Below are 25,191 nucleotides of genomic sequence, written 5' to 3'. Positions count from 1 at the left end.
CCTCTTAGGGGTTGAATTTTTCAAAATCCTTTCTAAGCGGATGCCTCCGTCGTAATAGCTATCTGCATGCCAAATTTCAGCCCGATCCGTCCAGTAGTTTGAGATGCGCGTTGATAGATCAGTCACCTTTTCCTTTTATACCTATATTTAGATAAATTATGGTAGCGCCTCATTATCATCATCAACCCATACGGGTCGGTCGGGTCTCTTCTCAGAATGAGAAGTGATCAAGTCATCAAGTGCGGATTGGCAGACTTTGCACAGCTTGGAGAACTCTTAAGTACCTATGCAGGTTTCCTCACGATGTTTTCCTTCACCGTTGAGGCAAGTGATATGTTGTTAGTCTAGTGACTAGCTTATTTGGCTACGGATCTGGCGCATGATGAGGTCCGGGGGTAGTGCCAAAAAAGTTATTGGGTACCATTTATATCAAGAAACTCTCAGTAGAAGCCTAGAGTTGGGGAGTTGGCGGTTTGACACACCCGTGCCTCGGAGAGCGCGTAAAGCCGTCGGTCCTGCGCCTGATCTTTTTCCGATCGTGTCGGATTGCCATCGGACTACCAATGCGAGGGAATAGAACGCACACACTTGCGCACTATAATATCTCCTGCATAGTTGGATGTGAAAAAAATGATGAGACTCACGTGAACCATGTCAAAGCAGAGACTAAAGACGTGGAAAACAACTGCTGCTAAAATTCACAGGGGAATAAAAGGACTAAATCATCATCATCAGTAGGCTCTGAGATTGACTGCCATGGTTGGAATTCGGTAAAGATAAGATTAATACTTTTTCTTTCCACAGCAAGCGTTGTCAATATGCCTGCCAGCATGCCCGACATTGTCACCACCGGCGATAGACCTGCTTCTACCACCGCTCTTACCGTCTACGCCTCTCCCCGCCCCGTACGCGTGCCCCGCATGTCCACCCGCGGTGAACCTACTAGCGTCCACACTGTCATCGTCAATCGCTGCGACACTACCACCGCTATTGGAAGCAGCATTGCCAACTGTGTTGACTTCTGCTTTGATGGCCGCAGCGCCATTAATGTTGCCAGCAGCTCCATGTGCGTTACCAACAGCCCCTTGTACGTTACCGGCCCCAGCACCGTTGGTTTACACTACCCCAGCACCAGCACCTTGTGCTTGTCCAGCCCCAGCACCTTGTGCTTATCCAGCACCAGCCCCTTGTGTGTACGCTGCTCCAGCACCAGCACCTTGTGCGTACCCAGCCCCAGCACCTTGTGCTTGTCCAGCCCCAGCACCGTTGGTTTATGCTGCTTCAGCACCGACCCCTTGTGCTTACGCTGCCCCCGCACCTTGTGCGTACCCTGCCACAGCACCAGCCCCTTATGCGTACGCTCCGCTAGCCCCGGCCCCTTACGCATACGCTGCCCCCGCACCGGCTCCTTATGCGTACGCTGCTCCAGCACTAGCTTCTTGTGCCCCCCCAGCATACTATACAGCACCAGCGCCAACTTACCTGTCTATATGCCTATAAGCACCATCCGTTTTGGTTAAAAATAAATGTTTTTTGTATTTATTTTATTGTAGTTTTTCTCTTGGAAATAAGTCAGATCTTCTATTTATAAAATGGCTTCCACACCACACATCGGCAAGTATATCGTCCAATTTACATAACAGCTTGAATTTTGATACAATTAGGTAAATCACACCTACATTAGACGAACTTTTGTCGTATAATGTAATAATTGTATTATTCTACCTAGTATGCTTGTCATGCAAACTGACAATCTTTCCCACTGTATCAAGTTTGCATGATTGTAAGCCTCAAATTGGACGATATACCTACTTGAGTTGTTATTCTAAGACCTACTTGATATTTTAATCTACATATATAAGTATATATGTAGGTACTTATACCTAGAAAAAATACCAAGTCAAATTTTCATGTTTATTATTTTACCTTTGGTTACAGAATTTAATCACAAACATTAAATTCTAAACAAAATCTATATGACGAGAGAACATTCTATACATTTTTCTATAAAAAATATAAGAATAATACATCGCGTCATGCGTACCCCATAACCAAATTCAATAAAGTATAAATATCTGTAGAAATATACATACATTGAAAATATATTGAGTTTAAATAATTATACCTACCATTTTTTTTTCTTTAAAGTGAAATTCAAGTGTTAATAAAGAAAAAAAACATTTGCACTGGAAATTGTGAACACGGCAATGTACAAACGTTAAAATAATAATTATGTTAAGTAATTTATGTCATTGTTTATTAAACTTTTAGTTATCCCAAATAATATTGTTCATTTTTTTTTAATTTTAAATTATTTTTGTTTTCTACAAGCTTACTCTTAGTACCTACTGCATATTAGTAACATCACTTTAGGGATTCTACATATTATTATTATGTTAGACAGTACAAAATCTATTATAATTATAATATAAACTTTTATACTCAACTGTAACACTAAATTCTAAAATACTTACCATAGTTTGTGCCCAGTAGATACAGTTACATTAAACAGTGGCTAATCTATTTTTTGGTGATATTGTAAAAACTATTTTAATAAAAACTTGACTAGAAAAATTTGCTAAAGCTATTTTGGTTCCTCAGACTGTTTGAGATTCTCATTCAGATAAATGTGTGAGACCATGCTAACACATCGAATTTGGACGTAAACTTTCTTCCTCCGGGACCTTTTAATCAAGGTCTTATTATTTGAAGCTGTTAAGGTTGTAACCAGTCAATGGTGCTAATTCATTTTATACAATCCCTAAACCAAAGTACAGTACGCGGCAGAAACTAATGTACATCGGGCATTAGAATGACATTTCGGCTTTGTTGTGCGATGTCTCTGTTCCTCATACCTATATAACGTTTTTTCGGTCTCAACGACAGAGACAGTGCTCAACAAAACTGCTCTCTCCTTCTAAAGGTCGATGTACATTACTTTCTGCCGCGTAATGTACTTTGCATGGTTACAGTTAAAGACCAGGAGAGGAGGATATGCTACTTTTTGTCCCGGAAAATTAAAAGGTCCCCACAGGATTGTCAAAAACCTAAATCCCGCGGACGAAGTCGCGGGCATCAGCTGGTTAAGAATAAAAACCATGTTTGATTAAGGATAGCAGGATGCAAATTCAATGTGATTGCACAAGCCATTAGAGATTTTTACTTTATGTTTCTAGTAACTCAAATTATAGTAATTCAGTGTTTTTAAGTACAAGAACTTAATTATTATGATTAAAAATGGAAAATTGCAAAGTTATATAGGTGATTTTTCTATATTCTACATATTTTTATTAAAATTATTTTTTATTTATATTTGGTATGAGCCACTAGTTTAATAAACCATACTAAACGATTCAAACTTTGGCATATTTTTTTTATGAAATTGACATTTTTTTACATACCTTATTCTAATTTGGCGCAATATTGCACGAAGCACTACGATATTATACAATCCTAATCAATGAATAAATGTAAGATAAACATTCTATGGCATTTTTATGACACATCTTTTTCTTTGAAATTTTCAGGCTTTTCATTTTTTATTGATTTTTATTTACGGACACCTGCCCAAATATCATCATGCTCAACCATCGCCGGCTCACTACATAGCACAGTTCTACGCTCAGAGTGAAATTGGTTTGGGCCATAGTCTACCACGCTGGTGAAGTGCGGATTAATTACTTTAAACGCACATAACTCCGAAAAGTTGGAGGTGCGTGCCCAGGATCGAATCGGGGTGTAGGCTATCACAGCTGGCCCAAATACAGCGCCAGACAGTTACAGGTATATAAAATTGCAGTTATTTATGTTTACACACCTAAAAAACGTATTGGATTTTTTACAAAACGATATAATATACACATGGCACGTATTTATTTACGCAAACCACAGATATTTTCCAAAACAATAGGTCTTTTTTATATTTAAAATTTTAACACAATACAATTTCATTTTTATCACAACACTATACACATGAGTATAGCGAGAAAAAACTTTAAAAAATTACCTAAGCTTCCATTATAATTATAATCATTTTGATAGAGGCAATAATATGTAGGTACTCATAATTCCAATAAATTCATGTCATTTACTGAGAAAATTATTATTATTATTATAATTATATTACAAATAGGAAGTTTAGGAACAAGTATTTTCCTGGACATTTTATGAGCAAACTTATTTGCATAGTGATACGGCTTTATTATCACACATAAAGTCGACACTATTATCAGTTAAACCAAATATCGTAAATTTTGCTCTTATAACGAATTTGCAGTCAGGAATTGGCGATTGAAAAGAACTTTTAATTGCACATTACCGAGCCGTCAACTTAAAAGTCAATTTGAGTAGGTACAAAATAACTATTTTGAATTTTTGAAAAATGTTGAATATTATTGTCATAAACAATGAAATAATATTTTACACAAATGTATGTTATAATATAACAAATCCTATATTTATGATGTTTTATTCCATTTCTAGTAAAACATCATTATATATTTTTTTAAACTGCACTAAAGTCTGCCGATAATAGTTTTTCTTACCATACATTCTTGACTTGTCAAAAGTAGCCAATTAAAAATTCATTGATTGAACCCATAACATCTCCAACTAACCAGGTGGCCATTTCATTTGCCTGCCTCCCAAAACATGTAGGTGTAGATGGTAAACGCTCTGGGCGCCATGGACGCCGTTGTTCACCACCAACCGCCAGCCCTGTGGAGCGCGGGCTGTTCCGAGGGAGCGCGCTACCAGCATTAGGTGACCCAGAAGCTGTGGAAATACAAAAAGATAATATATCAAAAATATTTCAGTAACAATATTTTATTCTCAACAAACATGTTGATTAACCAAACCATTGATAAACCAAACAATTTATTCAAAATAGGTAATTTATTCAAAATCAGTAGTAGTTCATACTTTTTGACATGTTAGTAGGTATTTTAATGAAACAGTACTTGAATTAGTAATTTATTAATTGATGTTTTTGCTATACCATAACAGGGTTACAATGTTACATGTATACTTGATATGTAAAATTTGTGTGTATAAAGCAAATAAACTTGATATGAACATTATTACTGAATTTCAAGTTTTGTTGTTTTAGAAGTTATAGGGGTCTGAGAACAGATGTTCAGACTAACAAAGTGCTAACCCAAATAACCTTGCTTCACTCTGTCAAAGATGTAAAAATTCCAAGGCTGACAATCTCCATGTTTCTAACATTAAGTATTTAGTAATATAATGGCACAATCAAAGAGTTTTGTGAAACCTGATTTTAATTTCACAAACACCTGATAATAACATTCCAACAACAAGCCTTAAGCGTTTGCTAGTTGAATAATCATTAAAAATGACTAAGTTACTCAGGAATGTCCTTTGATAAACATCTGATTGAGTGTGTATGAATATAACACATTGTACAGCAATTATATTGTGCTAATATGATCCTTATCTTGAAAGACATAAGGATGATAATTGTTTGAGGGGTTTATCTTGTATGTATCAGATAAGAGATTATTTTAATTAGTTAGGTATGTTATTTATGTGGGAAATTTCTGAAAGATTTTAATTTAAAAATTTGTTAGACTAAATTCAAATTCCCAATTTTCGCCTCACCTTGTATATTTTATTTCTATAGGATAATTACAGTTATTCTCAGAAAAAGATATTTTACATCTGTCTCTATAAATATAAAGTAGCCATTAAGGATATCTTGTCAACAACTGCCTAGTTATATGTATACTAGTCGGTTGTGGTTTGTTTTTTGTTTGTTTAATAAGTTGTAACCTACCTATCATTCTTGTTATCATGCGAGTGATATACCCAATTATTTAGTTGTAGATATAATTTTGTAATAAGTGTTAATTTTTCATTGAAGACTATTAAGGTTTAAGAGTTTTATATAATATGTACTAACTATCCATGTAATTATTACCGTTTGTTTCCATAAAAATAAATAAATAATATTATGTTTATTTCAGTAGTTCAGTATTCCTGACCTAGACAGTTCCAAATCTTAGACATCAAGTAAAAGTTTAAGTATTCTTGATTTAAACTTGCTTCACCTTCAGTACATCAAAGCATGCAAAAAAATTTACACTCCTGTGTCACCGTCTTCTTGCCGCTGTGCCGTGGTCACGCTTGGTTCACGCCAAATGCGCAATTCGATCTGTTTGCATATGTTTCTGTGATATGCTATGAACTAGTGACTGTTACCGAAAGTCAGATAACTAATTAATATTATACACTGGTTTTTTTACTAAAAAGTTAAAAAGAATTAACAAATTTTAAGCGTCAGTCTACTTTAATTTTAGTTAGTTGGTAGGCATGGAAAAATTTACTAAGTATAATATTTTATATACAAATTGATCGAACCCTAGAAGTACACTTCTATTTTTAAAAAGAAATATTTTCTTTTTACTAATATACTGACTATATGGTAAGTAATTTAGGCAAAGTAACTGTAGGTCTAACTGATTGGCACCAATAATTTGAAAGTAAATAGTTATGTAAACCGACTAAAAAAATTTACTTCTATTGATAATTAATAAGTGAGATGAACTATAAACAGTTAAATCCCATACATCTAAGAGAATAAACTCTAAACAAACCTCTTTATCACTGGTTTCACTGTCTTGCAAAGTCGTGATTTTCCTCTTCGGTATCACAAGAAAATGCACTGGAGCCTGCGGAGCAATATCATTGAACGCCAGGCAAAGATCGTCTTCGTAAATTATATCCGCTTTCAGCTCTTTTGATATAATTTTGTCGAATATTGTACCAGTGGAAGGATCGGGGGATTGTGCGCGTTTTACTTCATCACTATACGGCCTTCTAACAGCTATAGCTGCTCCCTTGGACAAGTCATATACATTTGTGGGATAACTCTTCCTTATTCGAAACTTTAGAGCACGCCGGAAAACTTTATCAAACATTTTTCTATCTAAAAATAAAACTGCAAATAATTTATACCGCGATCTAATTCATTCGACGCGTTTTGAAAATGAATGAAAATTTTGACAATGACATTGACATTTGACAATATTGACTTTAAAAAAAAAAAGTTAATATTGACATTGACATATTTTGTTCGCATGTACAGATTACCAATCTTGCACTTTTTATTTGGCATTTAGTGGCAACGGGTAACTTTAGTTAAATGTAAAGTCAAAAAACACTGTGAAGACTATTCAATGGAAAATTATAACGATGTATTGTGTAGTTTTAATGATAAAAAATTAATCACCTGCAAAAACAGGCAAAAAATTACTTTATTTGGCAGAAGTGTTCTTTGCATTGCATCATAGATAGCATCTTTATTGCTAATACGAATCTAAACAATTGAACGTAAAAATTACAGATCAAAACGTGGTCGTGACGAGTTGACGTATACCTTTCCAATTCCAGCGTAATCAAGCCACACAAGATTTAGCCTTGGAAAAACAGTGATTGAAATCTGATGCTGAATGTAGCATTTTTGCCCTTTATATTTTCACCTACGGCTTCAAGCGATTTATTTTTTCTTAAATTTTCATTTTTTGGAAGTCTGTTATGTAAAACCCAAAATCATGGTTACTCTAGCGTGCGAGTGGGACACCGTTCTTCAGGTTTTTGGCTCTCGCTCGGCACGTTTTCTCTAGTTGATTATGTCATAGGAAAATTACTTTTATCACAATAAAATAGAGTCTATTTTTCTTTCGGTGATATCCTTAAGTACTAAATCCGGTTTAAGTATAGATTCGTGGTGTCACAATAGGGCTACTTACAGTCCTTATTCTGACTGAGCTTTATCCTTGCTTTATCTAATTTTAAGCCTTTGTTACTTGTCGCCTTCTTCTAAGAGTGCCTTGTCGCATTCTGTGTAGGTCACGAATGATGGTAAAAGTATTTAGTTATTACTACTTACTTTCCTACTTACACTACTATTCGTTCGTTTGGAATATGGATTCAAACTTTAACGAGCGTATCCATGATATATTATATCATGATCGCATCCAAAAATATAATTGACAATCAAAAAGTGTATACCAATTTTGAATGTTATTACGTAATTAATTATCACCACTCGTCTGTGTGACGTACTGATTTATATATCACACAAACCACTAAATTTTAGCGTAAGATAACGGCGTCTAGCGCCATCTAGTACTTGAGTGAGAAATCAATCACTTTCCTTGTACTTTTAACCGACTTCTTTTTTATTAATTTGACTTATAGAGAGAGAGAGAGAGACAGAGAGCCAGCGCGTGCCAGATCTTCGTTATTTTATAAAAGCCAAAAGAAGTTTCACTGAGTATTGTCCCCAACAGGTACCTACCTAAGAACGATCAGCGACTAGGATCATGGTGGCTTTAGGATTATGACAGGTAATTATAGGTGTAAAAAACCGGCTAAGTGCGAGTCAGGCTCGCGCAACGAGGGTTCCGTATTACAGTCGTATTTTTTCGACACTTTGCACGATAATTCAAAAACTATGATGCATAAAAATAAATAAAAATCTGTTTTAGAATGCACAGGTGAAGACTTTTTATATGATACCCCACTTGATATAGTTATCTTACTTAGAAAATTGAAAATACTAATTTTAGTTCATGACCACCATTTAATTTTTTTTGTGTGATGTAACCACATATTCACGGTTTTCAGATTTTTCCCCAAATGTCAGCTATAAAATCTACCTACCTGCCAAATTTCATGATTCTAGGTCAACGGGACTCACTCAGAGTCGCTAATCGTTGCTTAAGATTGAGTTAAAACGAGACAGATTTATGTGAGAGATATAGCTCTGTCTCGTTTTAACTAAACTTAAGTACGGCAGTAAGTTTTTGCTAGTCTACCTACCCACTTGTCGTAACTATTAAAACGCGACATGGTGAACTGGGGATTTGAAGCAAATAAAAGTAATTTTGATTAATACGGTTTTTTTATTAAGAAGCTTATTGGTGATTTTCATATACTTACTTAATTGTTTGTAAAATAATTATTTACATTTTAAATAACATTTAAATATTTACTTACCTACCCGCTACCCTCATCGCTTCCAATTCCGATATAATTAAGTATATACCTAAGCTTCGTACCTTACATAACTATGCATAATTCACATTTTTAATAATTCTACTAAAAATATTTTGTACCTGCACAGTAAAAAAAAGGATTTTATAAAATAACAATAAAATGCAATCTCCAATCAAATTTCTACTAAAGTACCTATACCTACACCTAGGTACTTATTAGGACTTGTGATGTCAGTGTTGCAATGCAACTGTTTTATAAATTTCCACATTTGTTCGATAATGCTTAGATATGCATTCAAAAATTAGAAAGTAGGTACTCTACAGTACGCGACACAAAATAATGTACATCGATCTTTAGAATGAGATTTTGGCTTTGTACAGCGTTCATGTCTCTGTCACTCATACCTATGTGACGTTTTATCGGACACAACGACACAATGATCTAAACCGCTATATCTTTCTAAAGGTCGATGTGAAGTGGGGGCAAACACTATAGGTCGCAGTTATTCAGGGATACCAAGGACCTGTATAGCCCCAAAGAAGAAGAAGTGTGTAGTAGGTATAGTACGCGACAGGTCGATATAGCAATCGGGGTATGAGGCTGGGGGAAGCCCCACACACCCGCACGTCACCCGCGCTATCCCGTACCGGGCTAGTTTGGGGGCTGTGCAGGTGTGCGGGGCGTCCCCACCCCGATTGCCATCTCTACCAGTCGCATATTCTCTATGTAATACATACATCATTATCTATTCTATAATCACATTAGGTTTCTAAGTATAACATAACATGTTATAAAACATGGTTTTTTATAATATTGCTTCATGATTTAAGAACATTTTTATTAGCAGGTAGGTAAAACAATGTGGACTTTCAAATTTCAAAGGTGTATGTACACATTAACTTGTGTTGTGGTGTGTTGTAAGCTGCAACGCAATATGTACCTACCTATATGTAGCTATTAATCGGGAGCTCTCCAAGCATGCCAAAGCGTGAAGACTGATTGACTATTTAATTAGTGTACCCTAGTCTTCATATACCTACATCATAATATGACACTGATAAACTATCGCGGTCATACAATAGCACTATAATTTGCTTTGCGCCTTTATTCAACAAAAGTTTTTTATTCCTACGTCTTAACTACCTACTACTTAGATCATGGAATACAAACAAATTAACATGATCTGGACGCAATTTTACAGTACAAATAAATGATATAATCAATATCTTGTCTTCTGGTAAATTTTTCCTGTTGAATCTTTTTTATTTTATTTTGTTTCCTTTATCTGCCTAGTGCCTACTGCTTCATTCAATGCCTATCAAGTTACTGAAGGTAGCGAATAATAGAGACCACAGCAATCGCAGTGTTCCATATACTACATCTCTTATAGACTTATTTTGTAGCATAAGCCTGAAGAGAAGAACCATCACGAAGAACTGCACGCCTTTGTGTAAGAAGTACATTCTGTGAAAAAAGAGCACATACAATTTTAAGAATACAAGTTATGAATGCGCGTTTAAGTTATTTGGCTTAAGAATGGTGCCGATCATACTGGCTGAATCTTGTGCTGAACAGCCGGGCTGATTCTTTACGCAAAAAAGTAGCTATCTGAACAAACTACTTATCTTGTAAAAAATTTATGCACTAAAATTTCATGGCCCTATAGGATTTTGATTTACCTAGTTATTTAACTATCATAAAGTATCTAGGTAGGTATAGTTCGTGCAAAATGACTTCTCACGCACCATTTTAACTGTTAAATGTCAAAAGTACGGTTCACCTTTAAAATAAGGACTAAAATCTAACCTGCTAACGTGTCTTTTTGCCTCTGCAATATCTTGATCCTTTTCTTTCAGCAAATATTTCCTCGTGCCTTTAATGAAATTCTTGTACTGTTCAGTCCAGCTGAAAAAAACGTTACATTCATTAAATGTTTTTTCAATTTATTAGAATTTCCTTATTACGGCATTATTTTAGATAACTAGCAATATTATTTTGAGGATTGAGCAAGAAATCTGGTGCTGCAAATGTTCATGGGCGGCGGTAATCACTTAACATCAGGTGACCCGTCTGCTCGTTTGCTCGCTATCTCTATTGAAAAAAATCGTAAGGATAGTTACTGTTCCTACATAGAACGTAAATTAAGGTATAAAAAAGTATGGAATGGCTAATATTGCCATTAAAGAGTCCTATGGTATTTTCCCCCCTTCACTATCATACCAGCTCAATGGAACCATAAATATAATGTTCTCCTGACCGCATTTCACAGGTGCACTCTAATTGCTCTATCTTATAGTTGGACAAAACAGCTATCCAACATCGTGTAGCAGATAGGTTAGATATAGAACTGACGGCTTTAAGTGCTTTTTGAATCACAAGACGCACTGTCATTTCTCCTGATAATTTCTTGATAGAAAAATCGACTGTTTCAAGGACCTCTGCAGTTGAATACTAGCCACTACGACGCCAGTGACGCAATAGTATTAAAAGTATTGTATTGTCATCAAGAGATCATCAGAGTTGTATAAGCATGTAAAGAAAGATAATGCTCACTCAATAGTCTTGGGATCCAAATTGTATATAGCGGCATCACTCGCAGAAAGCCTATCCCGTAGTTTTGCGACATTCTCAGTCTTGAACTCCCATTCGCGCAGAGCGAAGAAGGCGAGAACGTCGTCCATAGCACGCATTTTCTGTTCAGCTGTTATTAGACTAAGTCTAAAAATAACAATTAATATTAGGTACCTAAGTATACATATAAAATATGTACCTACCTACTTTATTTATTAGTTCATTAACCGCAGTTGTATGAATAAAATATAACAGTATACATTACCTATTAGACAGTGATTAAGATCTATTCTGAATAAATATCCTTCAAGAATTAGAACTCTCAAAACGCCAATGATCAGATCGGGCTGAAATTTGGCATGCAGATAGCTATCATGCCGTAAACATCCCCTAAGAAAGGATTTTAGAAAATACAATCCCTAAGGGGGTATAATCTGTAAAATAGGGGTTTGAAATTTGTGCAGCGCGGAAGAACTCGCGGAAATAAGTAATTAAATAAATAAAATACTTTTTGGGGTAGTCTGTGACTCTGAAGTCTGATCGTCTTCTATCTCGTCACGAGTTAAGACACATTACAACAAAGTAATTAAAGGTGAGGAGCAACATCTGTGATACACGTCAAATCTTACTTCATTTTAATTCCAAATGTCCGAATTATGTACTCGGCAAGGTGAAGGGGGAGTGTCTGTAAAAAGAACTGCAGTATTTTGTGTGCATAGCTGAAACAAAAATACTTTAATTACAATTACCTAAAATACAATTTGGCAATGCCAATAGAGAGAGAGAGAGAGAGCGCATGCCAGATCTTCGTTATTTTATAAAAGCTGAAAGTTTCTCTGCGTATTGTCCCCAACACTGGGAGGAATGTTTGTTTGGATCACCAGTGGCTTTGGGAGATAACAGGTAATAAAGGTGTAAATTAATAATCTTACGTCAAAGTATAAAGTCTATTTTTTTACTTTCTTCGAAATAGTATTGGAAATCATCAAGTTGACGTAAGATTTTTTACACCTTTGTTACCTGTTACCATAGTCGCTGATCGTTCCTCCCTGTGTTGGGGACAAGCAGCAAAGAAACTCTCAGCTTTTATAAAATAACGAAGGTCTAGCACGCGCTAGCTCTCTTTACGAGACCACGAGAGCGAAATTGCGAAATTTCGTTAAATAGGTATAGTACGCGACAAGTCGAGATGGCAATCGGGGTGGGGATGACCCGCACAGCCCTCGCGCTAACCCGGTGCAGGATAGCGCGGGTGACGTGCGGGTGTGCGCGGCGTCCCCCCGCCTCATACACCGATTGCCATCTCGACCTGTCGCGTATATACCTACTCGTATATAGGTGTAAACAATGCTAGTGTTTTGAAATCCGTTGCTTTTAAACTGCGGGGCGATTATCTAAAACCTGCATCAATCATTATTACAATCTCAATTGTTCTGATTGGCTGAATTAGTGCGATTCTTGTTGCAACAATGAGCAACAATGCATTGTGGCCAATAGTGAGCGAGCATTAACCAATCAGAGATGATAGCGATCGTGACATTGTAGCTGTCAAACAACCGCGGTAGGGCCACTGGTCTTCATTTAAGTCAACATAGCTTGCGTCAGTATAATCAAGAATAGGAAGGTTGTGGGAAAATCGCGCGTCAAATGGGAAGAAAAGATCGAAGGCGACGCGACGCTTAGCTGCAAAAAATTTAATCATTCAAATGGTGTGCAGTTGTTCAGTTTATAACGTTAGATTGCTATACCTAATACTTAATTAGGTACAATACGTGCTACAGTTGTTAGTTGGCATCAGGAAAAAGAACCTACAAGGTGGATGACATATCTTCTGTACCTATCAATCGATATCGCAAGTTCTCTATCGATTGATGTCGCATGTTCTAGGTAAGTACATTCATCTATTTGGCAGTATGAACTATGAACTACGAAAAGTAAGGAGTGACGGTTGTCCGGGCTGCCGCGCGATTGGTTCTTTAGTCAACCTTTCGATTTCCGCGCAATGCGAGACTATAGTACCTTCCTTGGTAGTACTTATCTGTAGCAGACAGATCCCCTCTTGACTGGCAAGTGATGATTCAGCCTAAGTAAGAGCGCGCTTGCCTAGAAGATGCCTATATTCTCTCCTATATTAAAAATGGAGAGGAAAACTGACTCAGGGATGTTTCTTAAATCTTACGATCCAATTCAATTACTTACCGATTCTCGACTCCAGATCCACTCGGATACCAAAGGCAGTTATCCAGTGGATTTAGCGGGAGGTACCGTTTGAGCGCGGACTCGAACTCTAGCCACGTTGTCGGGTTCTCGTAAGTACTGCAGTTGTAGACACGGACTTCTGGAAGCCTGTAATAAAGTATAGCATTGATAGAACCGCAGACATAAACAGAACATCTCTTTTATTTTACTTAAATTTTCCATTCTATTTCACAAGTAATATTTACTTAGGTGAGCCAGGATTTTATTGCTAGTTTTCGCCCCGGCTTCGCAGTTCGCACGGGTAGCTTATTATAATAATTTTCGTAAGGATCTCTAATTTTTTGAAAATAAAATAAACCTATGTCACTCAGGAATAACGTAGCTTTCTACTGGTGGAAGAATTTTCAAAATCGGTTCAGGAGTTCCAGACCCCCTACAAACAAACTTACAAACTTTACCTCTTTATAATATAATTAGGTCTTGACTGCGATCTCACCTAGTTTAAGATGTAAACAAGCTTAGGTACTTGATTAAACCCATGACCTACCTACTCATGATTGGTTTCTATGCGCTGGAATCGGAAGTCGGAACGCTAAATCGAAACTTCATAGTTCATACTAACTTGTCCACCGCAGTTTCCCACGCGACAGCCAGTAGGGTATCGATAGCGATATCCACCGGTAGAAGGTCAGCTCTAGCGTCGGGCTTCCTGCAGAACACGTGGAGGAGGCCCTTGCCGGCTGCAGCGATCACGCCACTCGGACCGTTGAGGTTCTCGATCCAGCCGGGGTACGGGTGACGGAGTGACGAAATCACTGTAGAAAAATAAACTAGTCAAGTACAATCATAATACACAAGGTAGAAAGAAAAAAATAAAAGAAAGAAAAAGTGTATGTCATAAACTAGCGTAGGTCTCGTAGGCTAGTTGCTAGACCTTGGCGGCCATTAAGTACAGTACGCGGCAGAAAGTAATGTTACATCGACCTTCAGGAGGAGATAGCGGATTTGTAGAGCATTGTCTCTACAAATCCGCTGAGACCGACAAAACGTCAATGCCGAAATGTCATTCTAAAAGCCGATGTACATTACTTTCTGTCGCATACTCTATTTTTTTTCCATAAACTGTCGGAGAAACCACATATTACTTGATAGACTTGATATTAAACTAGCTTTTTATCAGTATCAGTTAAGGGGATAAACCAATTTTTTTTTCTTTTCATATTCAGGAGGTATTTTTTCCTGTAGTAGAAGTTTTAGGACGTCTGTCTATCGATTTATCGAATGTAGAGAAAGACTAATTAATTAGCACTAGTCTGAACGAGAGAAAAGTAAAGGATGAATAGGCAAGGGACATATATATGGTTTTTAGGGTTCTGTACCTCACAAGGAAAAAGAAACCCTTATAGGATCACTTTGCCGTCTGTCTGTCTGTGCGTCTGTCCGTCTGTCCATCGTGTCTGTCACGAATACCTATTACGGGAAGTATCCTATACTTCCCGTTGACCTAAAATCATGAAATTTGGGAGGTAGGTAGGTCTTATAGCACAAGTAAAGGAATAAATCCGAAAACCTTGAATTTGTGGTTATTTCACTAAAAAAATTAAAATGTGTTCGTGAACAAATATTAGTATTTTTAATTTTCAAAGTTAGATAACTACATCAAGTGGGATATATGAAAGGACTTTACTTGTACATTCTACAAATTTCTATTTATTTTTCTGCATAATAGTTTTGGATTTATCTATCGTGCAAAATTTCGAAATAATACGACTGTAATGCGGAACCCTCGGTACGCGAGTCTGACTAGGCCTTTTTTATTTATTTGAATAAACAAATAAATAACTTTTATTTCAGACGCATGTTCTAAGTTGATTTATTATTTTTGGAATACTTAGTTGACCCACAGACCGCTCGAGTAAAAAGATTGACAGCATAATTTAGCTAAAAAGTAGAAACCTATGGTTGGTCTGAAGATGGCGATAGGGTAGTTCTTACTGGCCCGACTACGCACCGCTTCCTCCGCCATCGCCTTTGTGAACGTGTAGGTGTTGGGTTTAGGCTTTATGTACCTGAAAAGAAACAAATTTGTGAGTACTTACCTACCTTAAAATAGATATAGGGTGTAACTGAACCTCACTTAAACGCGGTTTTTTCAAAATTTATAAACTAGCACTTTGCAATCAGACTTTCTGGCAAATGGTGGAGCACGCTTGCCTAGAAATAGGCATCTTCTAGGTCACTCTTGACTGGAAGGTAGTAACATCCTATTATTAAAAGTGAAGGGGAAACTGATACCGGAAAAACTTTCCATATTCCATATAGATTTCCATTTTTTTTGGATTAAAAACGAGGAGGCAAATTGCTTCGTATACGTGTAAGTGGAATTTCCACTACGTACGGGTGCAGACCTTGACGATGCATTGCAGAACGATAGTAGAAAGGTGAAAGAGGGATCAGGTCAAAAATGTCATCAGTTTTTCTTCTCCAAATGTACCCTCAAAAAACTGTAAGTAGGTACCTCTATTTTCACCTAAAAATCCCAATTTTGGCTACTGCAGGACTTCGTAATCGTCTCAAATGATCACCAAACGATATGATATAGACGTTCACATCTCTTGCAAGAATCTCCACAAAATCCGGTCTTATGACGCTTGTGTCCCGCGGACAGCTCTGTAATAACTGTAAATCTTATTGTGAGAAATGTTTCTATACAAAAATAGTAAATTAATAAGTTAAATTTGAAGATTTAAGTCCGCGACAGGTCGAGATGGCTATCGGGGTATGAGGCGGGGGGATGCCCCGCAGACCCGCACGCCACCCGCGCTCGCAAGCACCGGGTTCTTCTTCTTCTCTCTCTGTGCTGGTTTCCGCACTTAAACGTTTCCGTCTGTTGTGCGCACCGGGTTATCGTGGAAGCTGTGTGGGCGTGCGGGGCGTTCCCTCCCTGATTGCCATCTCGACCTGTCGCGTACTTATCCACACTAATATTATAAATGCGAGAGTGTGTCTGTCTGTCTATATGTCTGTCTGTCTGTTTGTCTGTCTGTTCGTCTGTTTGTTTGTCTGTTTGTCTGTCTGCTAGCCTTTCACGGTCCAACCGATTCACCGATTTTGGCGAAATTTGGTACAGAGATAGCTTGCATCCCGGTTCCTTCCCACAGGATTTTTAAAAACCTAAATCCACGCGGACGAAGTCGCGCGCATCGTCTAGTACTTAATAATGAAGGCTCTTTAAATAGTCTTCAATATTAAGTCTTAGGCCTTCAGCCTCAAAACAGAGCGGGAACTATGCGAAACCTGTGGCGCTGGTTTTCACGATCACGGATATGTTTTTAAATTCAACTGTACTGCCTATGTAGGTACCTATGCTATATGAAAATGATCATCATCGTCAGCATAAAACTCATCGTCACTCAATAAAACTTACTGTGGCGTGATATTGGCAAGAAGTTGTGACGGCACAGCCTCCACCATCGCGAGAAGACGCGGCAGAGACGCTGGGGCAGGGTACACCTTCTCTTCTATTACACTGAGCTCTGGGTTGCTGTAGGCTGTGGACACGTGGATGAGCGCCTAGGGAAACAGAACCATATAAATACTAAAGTAATTATCTAAATACAATATGAAAGGAAAAGGTGACTGGCTGACTGATCTATCAACGCACAGCTCAAACTACTGGACAGGCTAAAATATGGCATGCATATTATAGCTATTATGACGTAGGCATCCGCTAAGAAAGGATTTTTGAAAATTCAACCCCTAAGGGGGTGAAATAGGCGTTTGAAATTTGTATAGTCAACGCGGACGAAGTCGCGAGCATAAGCTAGTTTTGATATAATTCGTCAGGAGTTTTTTAGGTTTTTTTAAATCCTGTCGAAACTTTTTGATTTTCCGGGTTAAAAAGTCGCCTATGTCAATTCCCGTGGCGCAAGCCTCTCAAGACCTCTGTAGGTACCAAATTTCGTATAAATTGGTTAATCGCATGGGCCTTTAAGAATCCTGTGGGAACTCGGTTATATTCCGGAATAAAAAGGCCTATGTCCGTCCCCGAGATGCAAACTAACTCTGTACCAATCAAAATCGGTTAAACTGTTGGGCCGTGAAAATCTAGCAGACAGACAGACACACTCTCGCATGTTTAATATTAGTATGGAGTATGGATATGGATTACACTTTATACTTTTAAGTAAGATTTTTTAGGTCTTTGTCATTGTGTCAGTATGTTATGTTTATCTCCCAAAGCCACCATGATCTAAACTTCATTGTTGCTGCTCCTTCCTTCCTGTGTTAGGGACAATAGGTACGCAGAGAAACTTTCACCTTTTATAAAATAATGAAGGTCTGGCCCTCCTGGGCTCTTACTCCATTAAGGTGTCAATGCAAGTAACGAAATACTTAATGTACCTATTTCGTCTAGGTTATTTCGCCTCTTGATAAATTAAATTCCTGTGCGAAGTTAGAATCGGTTCAGTACAAATAATTAAGTAGGTCCTACCTAAATTAAAATTTGTTGCAAGATTTGAATTAGAAAGTGAAGCTAAAATAGATAAACTGCAACATTTCAAGTAGGTAAATGCACTAAATAATTTCAATCTACTTAGAAGGAAAGGTGAATATTACTTAGTAGTTTACCTGTAAATTAGGAAGAGTATCACAGAGATCCATGAGGCGTATGACTGACAACACATTTTGTTCCACTGCCGTTGATAATGCCTCATCGAACTTCAGCGTCGCTGCGGAGTGGAACACGATGGATACCTTCAGATAAATACCAGACTTTACAATTTTGCTACCGATATTTAGCCATAAGCAAGTTGAAATGGTTGAATGGATCATGTCATATCATGCTTGTCGAAGAAGCTAAGACCATTGGAACCGGCCATTGGACTATTGGAATTAAGACCTAAATAGCTCAACGGTTTAGGAGGGGAATGAATTCCGAAAGGTCGGCGATTTAAAGTTCAAACCCGTTGCGCTATTGTCGTACCTACAGAATAAATGTCGTACCTACCAATTTTCGGAACAAGCGTTACAGCATAAATTGTCTCCATTGAAATCAACAAGAAAATTATGTAAGTAGCGACTAATACAATGCTAGTTATTTTAAAATATTATTTTTATTTGTTTCTTAATTTGATGAAAAAATTCATAAGTAGGTACAATTGGAGGCATAAAATTATAGATACCTCTTGTAGTTGTCGTAAATCCTGTGGAGCGATGCCGAGACTTGGGTGTGCGACGTCTCCCGGAATCATGCATAGCTTGTCCAATTGCGAAGGATGTTTTTGACGGACTACGTCGAATACCTGGGCATTGGTTGTTCTTAGTTTATTATAAGATCACATCATCATCTGATGACAGAAGGGCTGGCTCATTTTTTGCGCAACGGATCATACTGGCTGTCCAGCGTGGAAATACAGCCAATATTCTTCGCACCGTTCCACGCGGGCATGATTTGTATAGTAATTAACTAATTAAATAAGGCTACCTTTTAGTTTTATTGTAATTTTTATTTTATTTAGATACTAATTTTAGTCAATTATTATTATCAACACTTTTTCCCTGCAGAGTTTCCCCTTAGTAAATAATTGTAGATAGGGTTGCCAGGCGTCTGGATAAAGCCGGACATAGGTAGGCTTTTTGATTGCGTGTCCGGCCAAAATAAACGGTGTCCGGCTTGTCCGGCTTTTAATAGGCTTTTTACATTTTGCAAACGAGCGTAGCCGAGCGCAGGCGAGTCGACTGTCGGTCGCTACCGCAGACGGCAGTGCCGCCTGACATCAAGATTTATGACAATAATAAAAAAAACTTGATTTTACATACAATTTTTTGTCGTACTTACCTATTAATACTAAGACACAAAATCCTCAATAATGTAGGGTGTCCGGCCTTTCTACCCAAATGTCCGGCCAAACTGGCTGGTCTGTCCGGCTATTAGGTTTGGCGACCTGGCAACCCTAATTGTAGATAAGAACTTATAATAAGTACGTGAGGCACGGTGCGAATATTATAGCAAAGCAAAAAAAGATCACGTCATATTATAATAAGCAATTATGGATTCTAAGATAGCTTACATCTAAAAGGAGTAAGGAAAGGTAAAAGGTGTAAAAATAGACAAAGCAATGAGATTCCACAAATGACCGGCACTGATGAAATGCAAAAGACCAAGCGTCCATAGACAGGAAGTTACCGTTCGAGTTGAAGGCTTAACCTTAACAAGGCCAACAGCGGATGCATAATGCTACAATTTTACGATACATCGTACAACGGTGATAATGCTAATGAAACTTGTAATTAACTAAGATAATTATGAGTTTGATATTGTAAATGCACTACACGTCAGCGCACAGGCGATGCCAAAACATAGTTTTTAGGGTTTTGTACCTCATAATGGAAAAACGGAACCCTTAGATAAGGATCACTTTATTGTCCGTGTGTCCGTGCGTCAACTATCATGGCTTTTAATATCTCAGAAATTGGTGAGGACATCAGGCTGAGACATTAGGTACTATCGTCGACTGCTGTAATATTTCAGATTTCTAGTTTACAAACTATTTGATATTACTATCTGGAATAGAACTATACATATTTGGCTTTTGATATTACCTTATGTCTTCAGCCTGATGGCTAAACTAGGAACTTGAAATTTTACAGCAGTGGACGTTAGTTGATATTACGTATAATGTCTCAGCCTGATGGCTTCACCAATTCCTAAGATAAAAGGTCTTGCATTGCAGTTACATATTATCTTCTTTTTTGGGTGCCTTTCCAACTATAGCGATGTGAGCTTCGTATACCTACGGCCTTAGGTATATTCTTCGCGAGGTGAAACAGTTCTTGCGTTTCTCGTCAACGCTCGGATGATGCGTTGTCAAGTCTTCTGGTATTTTTTCTTCTTCCGAAGAGGGAAAACATCTCTTGCCTAAACACGTGCACCAGATATGCGACTCATCTTTTTTTTTATGTAAGCATCGCAGAACTTCCACATTCACGACTTTGCCAAATACTTTGAGAGTATTAGGAAAGGAAGAAAATATATACCTGTGATTGTTTAAGTTGCTGCAAGCGCTTCTCTGGAGTAACGCCCTTCTTCTGCCTCATTAGGAGATGCAGGCGGCCGATGTCTGGACATGTTGACAGCAGCCTCTCTATCAGCACCTGTACCATAACTTGCTACAAAATCTTTTACTACTTCAAGTTACTACAGAAACAAACTTTTCAGCAGGACTATTCCGTATTTTAGTCAGTGGTAAGGTCGCCCAACAAATTTACCACAAAAGTTATGACTATTCCATTGCGATAGCTAAGACTGCTGTGATAAGTATGGTTCCTTCAAGTTAATAGGCAAAAGTTAATAGGCATCTCCTATAGGCAAGCGCGCTCCATCTTAGGCTGCATAATCACTTGCTGGCAAGTCTGATTGTAGCCAAACGCTAGTCTATAACTTTCAAAAGCAGCATTTATGACGCGATGCTCTTGCTAATTTTGCACAGAATATTATAATTTAAAAATAATATAATAGTCAATTGTGCGAGTCTGCCAATGAGAGGTTTTTGCGATCGTCTACTTATAATGTTAGACGTTGATGCTGGAGGGACAGATCGGTTGTGATTCTGCTGATAACACACCATTATTGCTACTCTTTTCAGAGCAAAGTCCGGTATAACGCGGCGTCACTTTAACTCTGCGTTAGTACTTAAGGCAGCTCAGTTCGGTGCTTTCTTCATACAAACGTAGGAGGGAAAATACAACAATATTCGATATTGTACGCACAAAACTAAGAATTATATCGATTTATCTCGTCATTATCTAGGTTCAATGATATCTAAAACATTGAAAAAAATATTGATTTAAAAGTTACGAGCCTCAAAAGATTCCTATTTAAACACTAAATCTATGACAACTTTGGGCGTAAATAAATAAGATTAGGGATATGAAAATCCTAAAACAATTTATCATTACACGTAGTTTATTTATTCATTAGTTGAAATAACTTTACTTTGCAAACCTAAATTCAGTCGTTTTTTCTCAAAAATACTTTTCCCAAACTACTGTTCAACCCTTTTCAAGCGCTAGATTTCGGCTAAAATCATCATGCTTCTCACCCCAAAACATTAGACACCGCGCGGGTGGCGGAGGGAAGGGCCAGCCCAGCGGCGCGCGGCTGCGCGTGTAATATTGTGGTTTCTATGACGACAACTGTTGTTATTAATATGTTTTCAAAAACAAAAGTCGTAATGATTTTATAAAATTAATTTTTATTCAGTGGCTATGCAAATGTGTAGAAGATTGAGCAGAGCAGAGTCAATAAGTCCTTCAAATACTTATTGCATTTTGTACATTGACCTCTGGAATTTGAAATTTGGACACCAATTTTATTCATTGGTTTATTGACCTGACTTTGTTGTTGAGGTCCTAGTAGGGATATCTACTCGTGTGGTCCTAGTACAATAGGTAAGTAACTTTGTTTAGTTATTTATTTTATCTAATTTTAAAAAACCGGCCAAGTGCGAGTTGCTCGCGCACCAAGGGTTCCGTACTCAGGTATTTTTTTGACATTTTGCTCCATAAATCAAAAACTATTATGCATAAAAATAAATAAAAATGTGTTTTAGAATACACACAATACAGTAAAGCCCTTTCATATAATACCCCACTTGGTATACTTATTATACATTGAAAATTGAAAATACTAATTATTTTTTATTATACACTTTTTATTAACACACTTTTTTTTTTGTAAGTTGTAATCACAAATCTATGGTTTTCGGATTTATTCCTTTACTTGTGCTCTAAGACCTACGTACCTACTAAATTTCATGATTCTGGGTCAACGGGAAGTATCCTATAGGTTTGTGTGACAGATACGACACAGACGGAGAGACGGACAGACAGACAGACAACGAAGTGATCCTAAGGGTCCCTTTTTTCCTTATAAAGTACGGAACCCTAAAAAGGTACCTGTATATGTATAATAATATAGGTAGGTAGGTACCTACCTGGTGGTATTTCTTTGTATTTTTAGGGTTCCGTACCTCAGAAGGAAAAAACGGAACCCTCTGTCTGTCTGTCTGTCGGTCCGTCTGTCCGTCCGTCCGTCTGTCCGTCCGTCCGTCCGTCCGTCCGTCCGTCCGTACGTCCGTCAGTCCGTCCGTCCGTCCATGCGTCTGTCGGTCCGTCCATCGGTCCGTCTGCCCGTCCGTCTGTCCGTCTGTTCGTCTGTCGGTCTGTCCGTCTGTCTGTCTGTCCGTCTATCTGTCTGTCTGTCTGTCTGTCCGTCTTACAAATAAAGTACGCAACGCTTCGTACAAATAGTACTTTTTTATTTATTTACTAGCTGACGCCCGCGACTTCGTCCGCGTGGATGTAGGTTTTCAAAAGCCCGTGGGAACTCTTTTATTTTCTGGGATAAAAGAAGGCAGGTCATGCCTGTCGTAGAGGTGATGGCCGTTGGAGCCGGAAAGTTCTTGAGTGGAGACCGCGTAGGTATAAGTACGTAGTGTGGGACGCCTTCCAGCACGATGGACCGACGATATACAGAGGCTGGCGGGAAGTGGCTAGGTGAGGAAGGCTGAGGACCGGGTGTGGTGGCGCTCTTTAGGGAAAGCCTATGTCCAACAGTGGACGACCGCAGGCTGATGATAATGGAAAAAATCACGTTGATCCGTTGCACCCCTCACACGTCCCTATCCGCCTTCTCCACTCCTGTCACGCTGGCGAATAAGTTTGGAATAGAATAGGATTTCGATGGAGTGCGTGGATTTTTGTGAACGGAGTTCAACCATGTAGTCGTGGTTTGGTACAATAGTAAATGGTACAATATTAATTCACCAACAACAGTTCCTAAAACCCATAGAATAGGAGTGCAGTACCCTGCAGCATCAGTATTGAAGAGTTGGAACTTAAAGTTCAATAATGGTATATATGTTTGGCATCTACAATATTATCTCACAATCAACAGTGGCTTAGGAGTGCAATACCCAGTACCCTGCATCATCAGGGTTGAAGAGTTGGGATATCGAGTTGAATTATGAAGTCGTTGCTTGGTACCTAAACCAGAGATAGTTTATTCTAAGCGTACCTTTAATATCAATTCAACATCAACTATTCCTAAAACAGCTGATTGAAATCCAAAAGTACAAAAGCTACCCGTGATTATTATGATGATGGTTGAGAAGTTGGCACTTGAAGTTTTAACATGTATGGTTTCTAACAAAAAAGAATGAATGAAATCGGACTACGCGTTAATGAATTACAGCTCAGTATACATTTTAACTTTCAACCCCTCTCCTAAGGGAACCATGCTGAATTTCGGGATAAAAAGTATCCTATATCCTATATCCTCATAGTATGACGTCAAATCGTACCAAGTTTCATTGGAATCCATTCAGTAGTTTCAGCGTGATGCGCGGCCGTGATACAGACAGACAGACAGACAGACAGACAAAAATGAAAAAAATTCCAGTTTTGGGTTCAGTATCGATTATAGAGTGCCCTCGAAAAAAAAATTTCAAAATATCTTCAATGTACAGAATTTCACCTGTTACAGTTTTATTATAAGTAATAAAATAATAATAATAATATTGATTCAGATACAAGTTAGCCCTTGACTGCAATCTCACCTGGTGGTAGGTGACGATACAGTCTTGCTTACGACTATTTCGGATCGGAAATTCTTGGATTCAGGTTAAATGCAGTGCAAAAAGAGAGATCATTAGGATTCCGTACCTCAAAAGGAAAAAGGAACCCTTATAGGATCAGTTTGTTGTCTGTCCGTCTTACAAATAAAGTACGCAACGCTTCGTACAAATAGTACTTTTTTATTTATTTATTCAGATACAAGTTAGCCCTTGACTACAATCTCACCTGGTGGTAAGTGACGATACAGTCTTGCTTACGGCTATTTCGGATCGGGAATTCTTGGATTCAGATTAAATGCAGTGCAAAAAGAGAGATCATTAGGATTCCGTACCTCAAAAGGAAAAGGGAACCCTTATAGGATCAGTTTGTTGTCTGTCTGTCTGTCTATCTGTCAGTCTGTCAGTGTGTCTGTCAAGAAGCCTGTAGGGTACTTCCCACTGACCTAGAATGATAAAATTTGGCAGGTAGGTAATAACAGTTATAACACACGTAAGGGGAAAAATCTGAAACAATGAATTTGTGGTTACATCACGAAAAATAAATAAAAATGTGTTCATTAACGAATAGTTAGTATTTTCAACTTTCAAGTAAGATTAGTAAACCAAGTGTGATATCATATAAAAGGACCTTACTTGTACATCAAAAACCGATTTTATTTATTTTTATCCATACTAATATTATAAATGCGAAAGTGTATCTGTCTATCTGTCCGTCTGTCTGTCTGCTAGCTTTTCACAGCTCATCCATTTAACCAATTTT

The 25,191-nt window shown here is 37.7% G+C and overlaps 2 protein-coding genes across 3 annotated transcripts in view; both read right to left on the bottom strand.

Annotated features, from left to right (window-relative positions):
* Positions 1–1,900: 1,900 nt before the first annotated feature.
* On the bottom strand, positions 1,901–7,016 carry LOC117985587 (uncharacterized HIT-like protein Synpcc7942_1390). Its single transcript, XM_034972346.2, has 2 exons — positions 6,615–7,016; positions 1,901–4,773 (listed from the first exon to the last, which is right to left on the bottom strand). Exons 1-2 carry the CDS (start codon positions 6,936–6,938, stop codon positions 4,612–4,614), a joined length of 486 nt encoding a protein of 161 aa, XP_034828237.1. The 5' UTR covers positions 6,939–7,016; the 3' UTR covers positions 1,901–4,611.
* Positions 7,017–8,907: 1,891 nt separating this feature from the next.
* Positions 8,908–25,191, bottom strand: part of LOC117985585 (putative fatty acyl-CoA reductase CG5065) — a 35,085-nt gene continuing 18,801 nt past the window's right edge. For both annotated transcript variants that reach the window (XM_034972344.2, XM_069500709.1), the window contains exons 3-13: positions 20,833–20,949; positions 18,978–19,097; positions 18,424–18,549; positions 17,219–17,364; positions 15,748–15,860; positions 14,414–14,606; positions 13,792–13,938; positions 12,222–12,311; positions 11,575–11,739; positions 10,828–10,926; positions 8,908–10,485 (exon numbers count right to left, since the gene is read on the bottom strand). In XM_034972344.2, coding sequence (XP_034828235.1) covers positions 10,326–10,485; positions 10,828–10,926; positions 11,575–11,739; positions 12,222–12,311; positions 13,792–13,938; positions 14,414–14,606; positions 15,748–15,860; positions 17,219–17,364; positions 18,424–18,549; positions 18,978–19,097; positions 20,833–20,949 — 1,476 coding nt within the window. In that variant the 3' untranslated portion in view covers positions 8,908–10,325. The remainder of the gene's footprint in view (positions 10,486–10,827; positions 10,927–11,574; positions 11,740–12,221; positions 12,312–13,791; positions 13,939–14,413; positions 14,607–15,747; positions 15,861–17,218; positions 17,365–18,423; positions 18,550–18,977; positions 19,098–20,832; positions 20,950–25,191) is intronic.

Source organism: Maniola hyperantus, chromosome 9 (assembly GCF_902806685.2).
Source record: "Maniola hyperantus chromosome 9, iAphHyp1.2, whole genome shotgun sequence".
Lineage (NCBI taxonomy): Eukaryota > Metazoa > Arthropoda > Insecta > Lepidoptera > Nymphalidae > Maniola > Maniola hyperantus.
This window is presented reverse-complemented; position numbering and strand designations above follow the sequence as displayed.

Excerpts from the sequence above, each read along its gene's own strand:
- LOC117985587 (XM_034972346.2), bottom strand. The coding sequence starts at position 6,938 with ATGTTTGATAAAGTTTTCCGGCGTGCTCTAAAGTTTCGAATAAGGAAG. Across the intron at positions 4,774-6,614 it reads GTGAAACCAGTGATAAAGAG|CTTCTGGGTCACCTAATGCT; the intron begins GTTTGTTTAGAG and ends GTATTTCCACAG.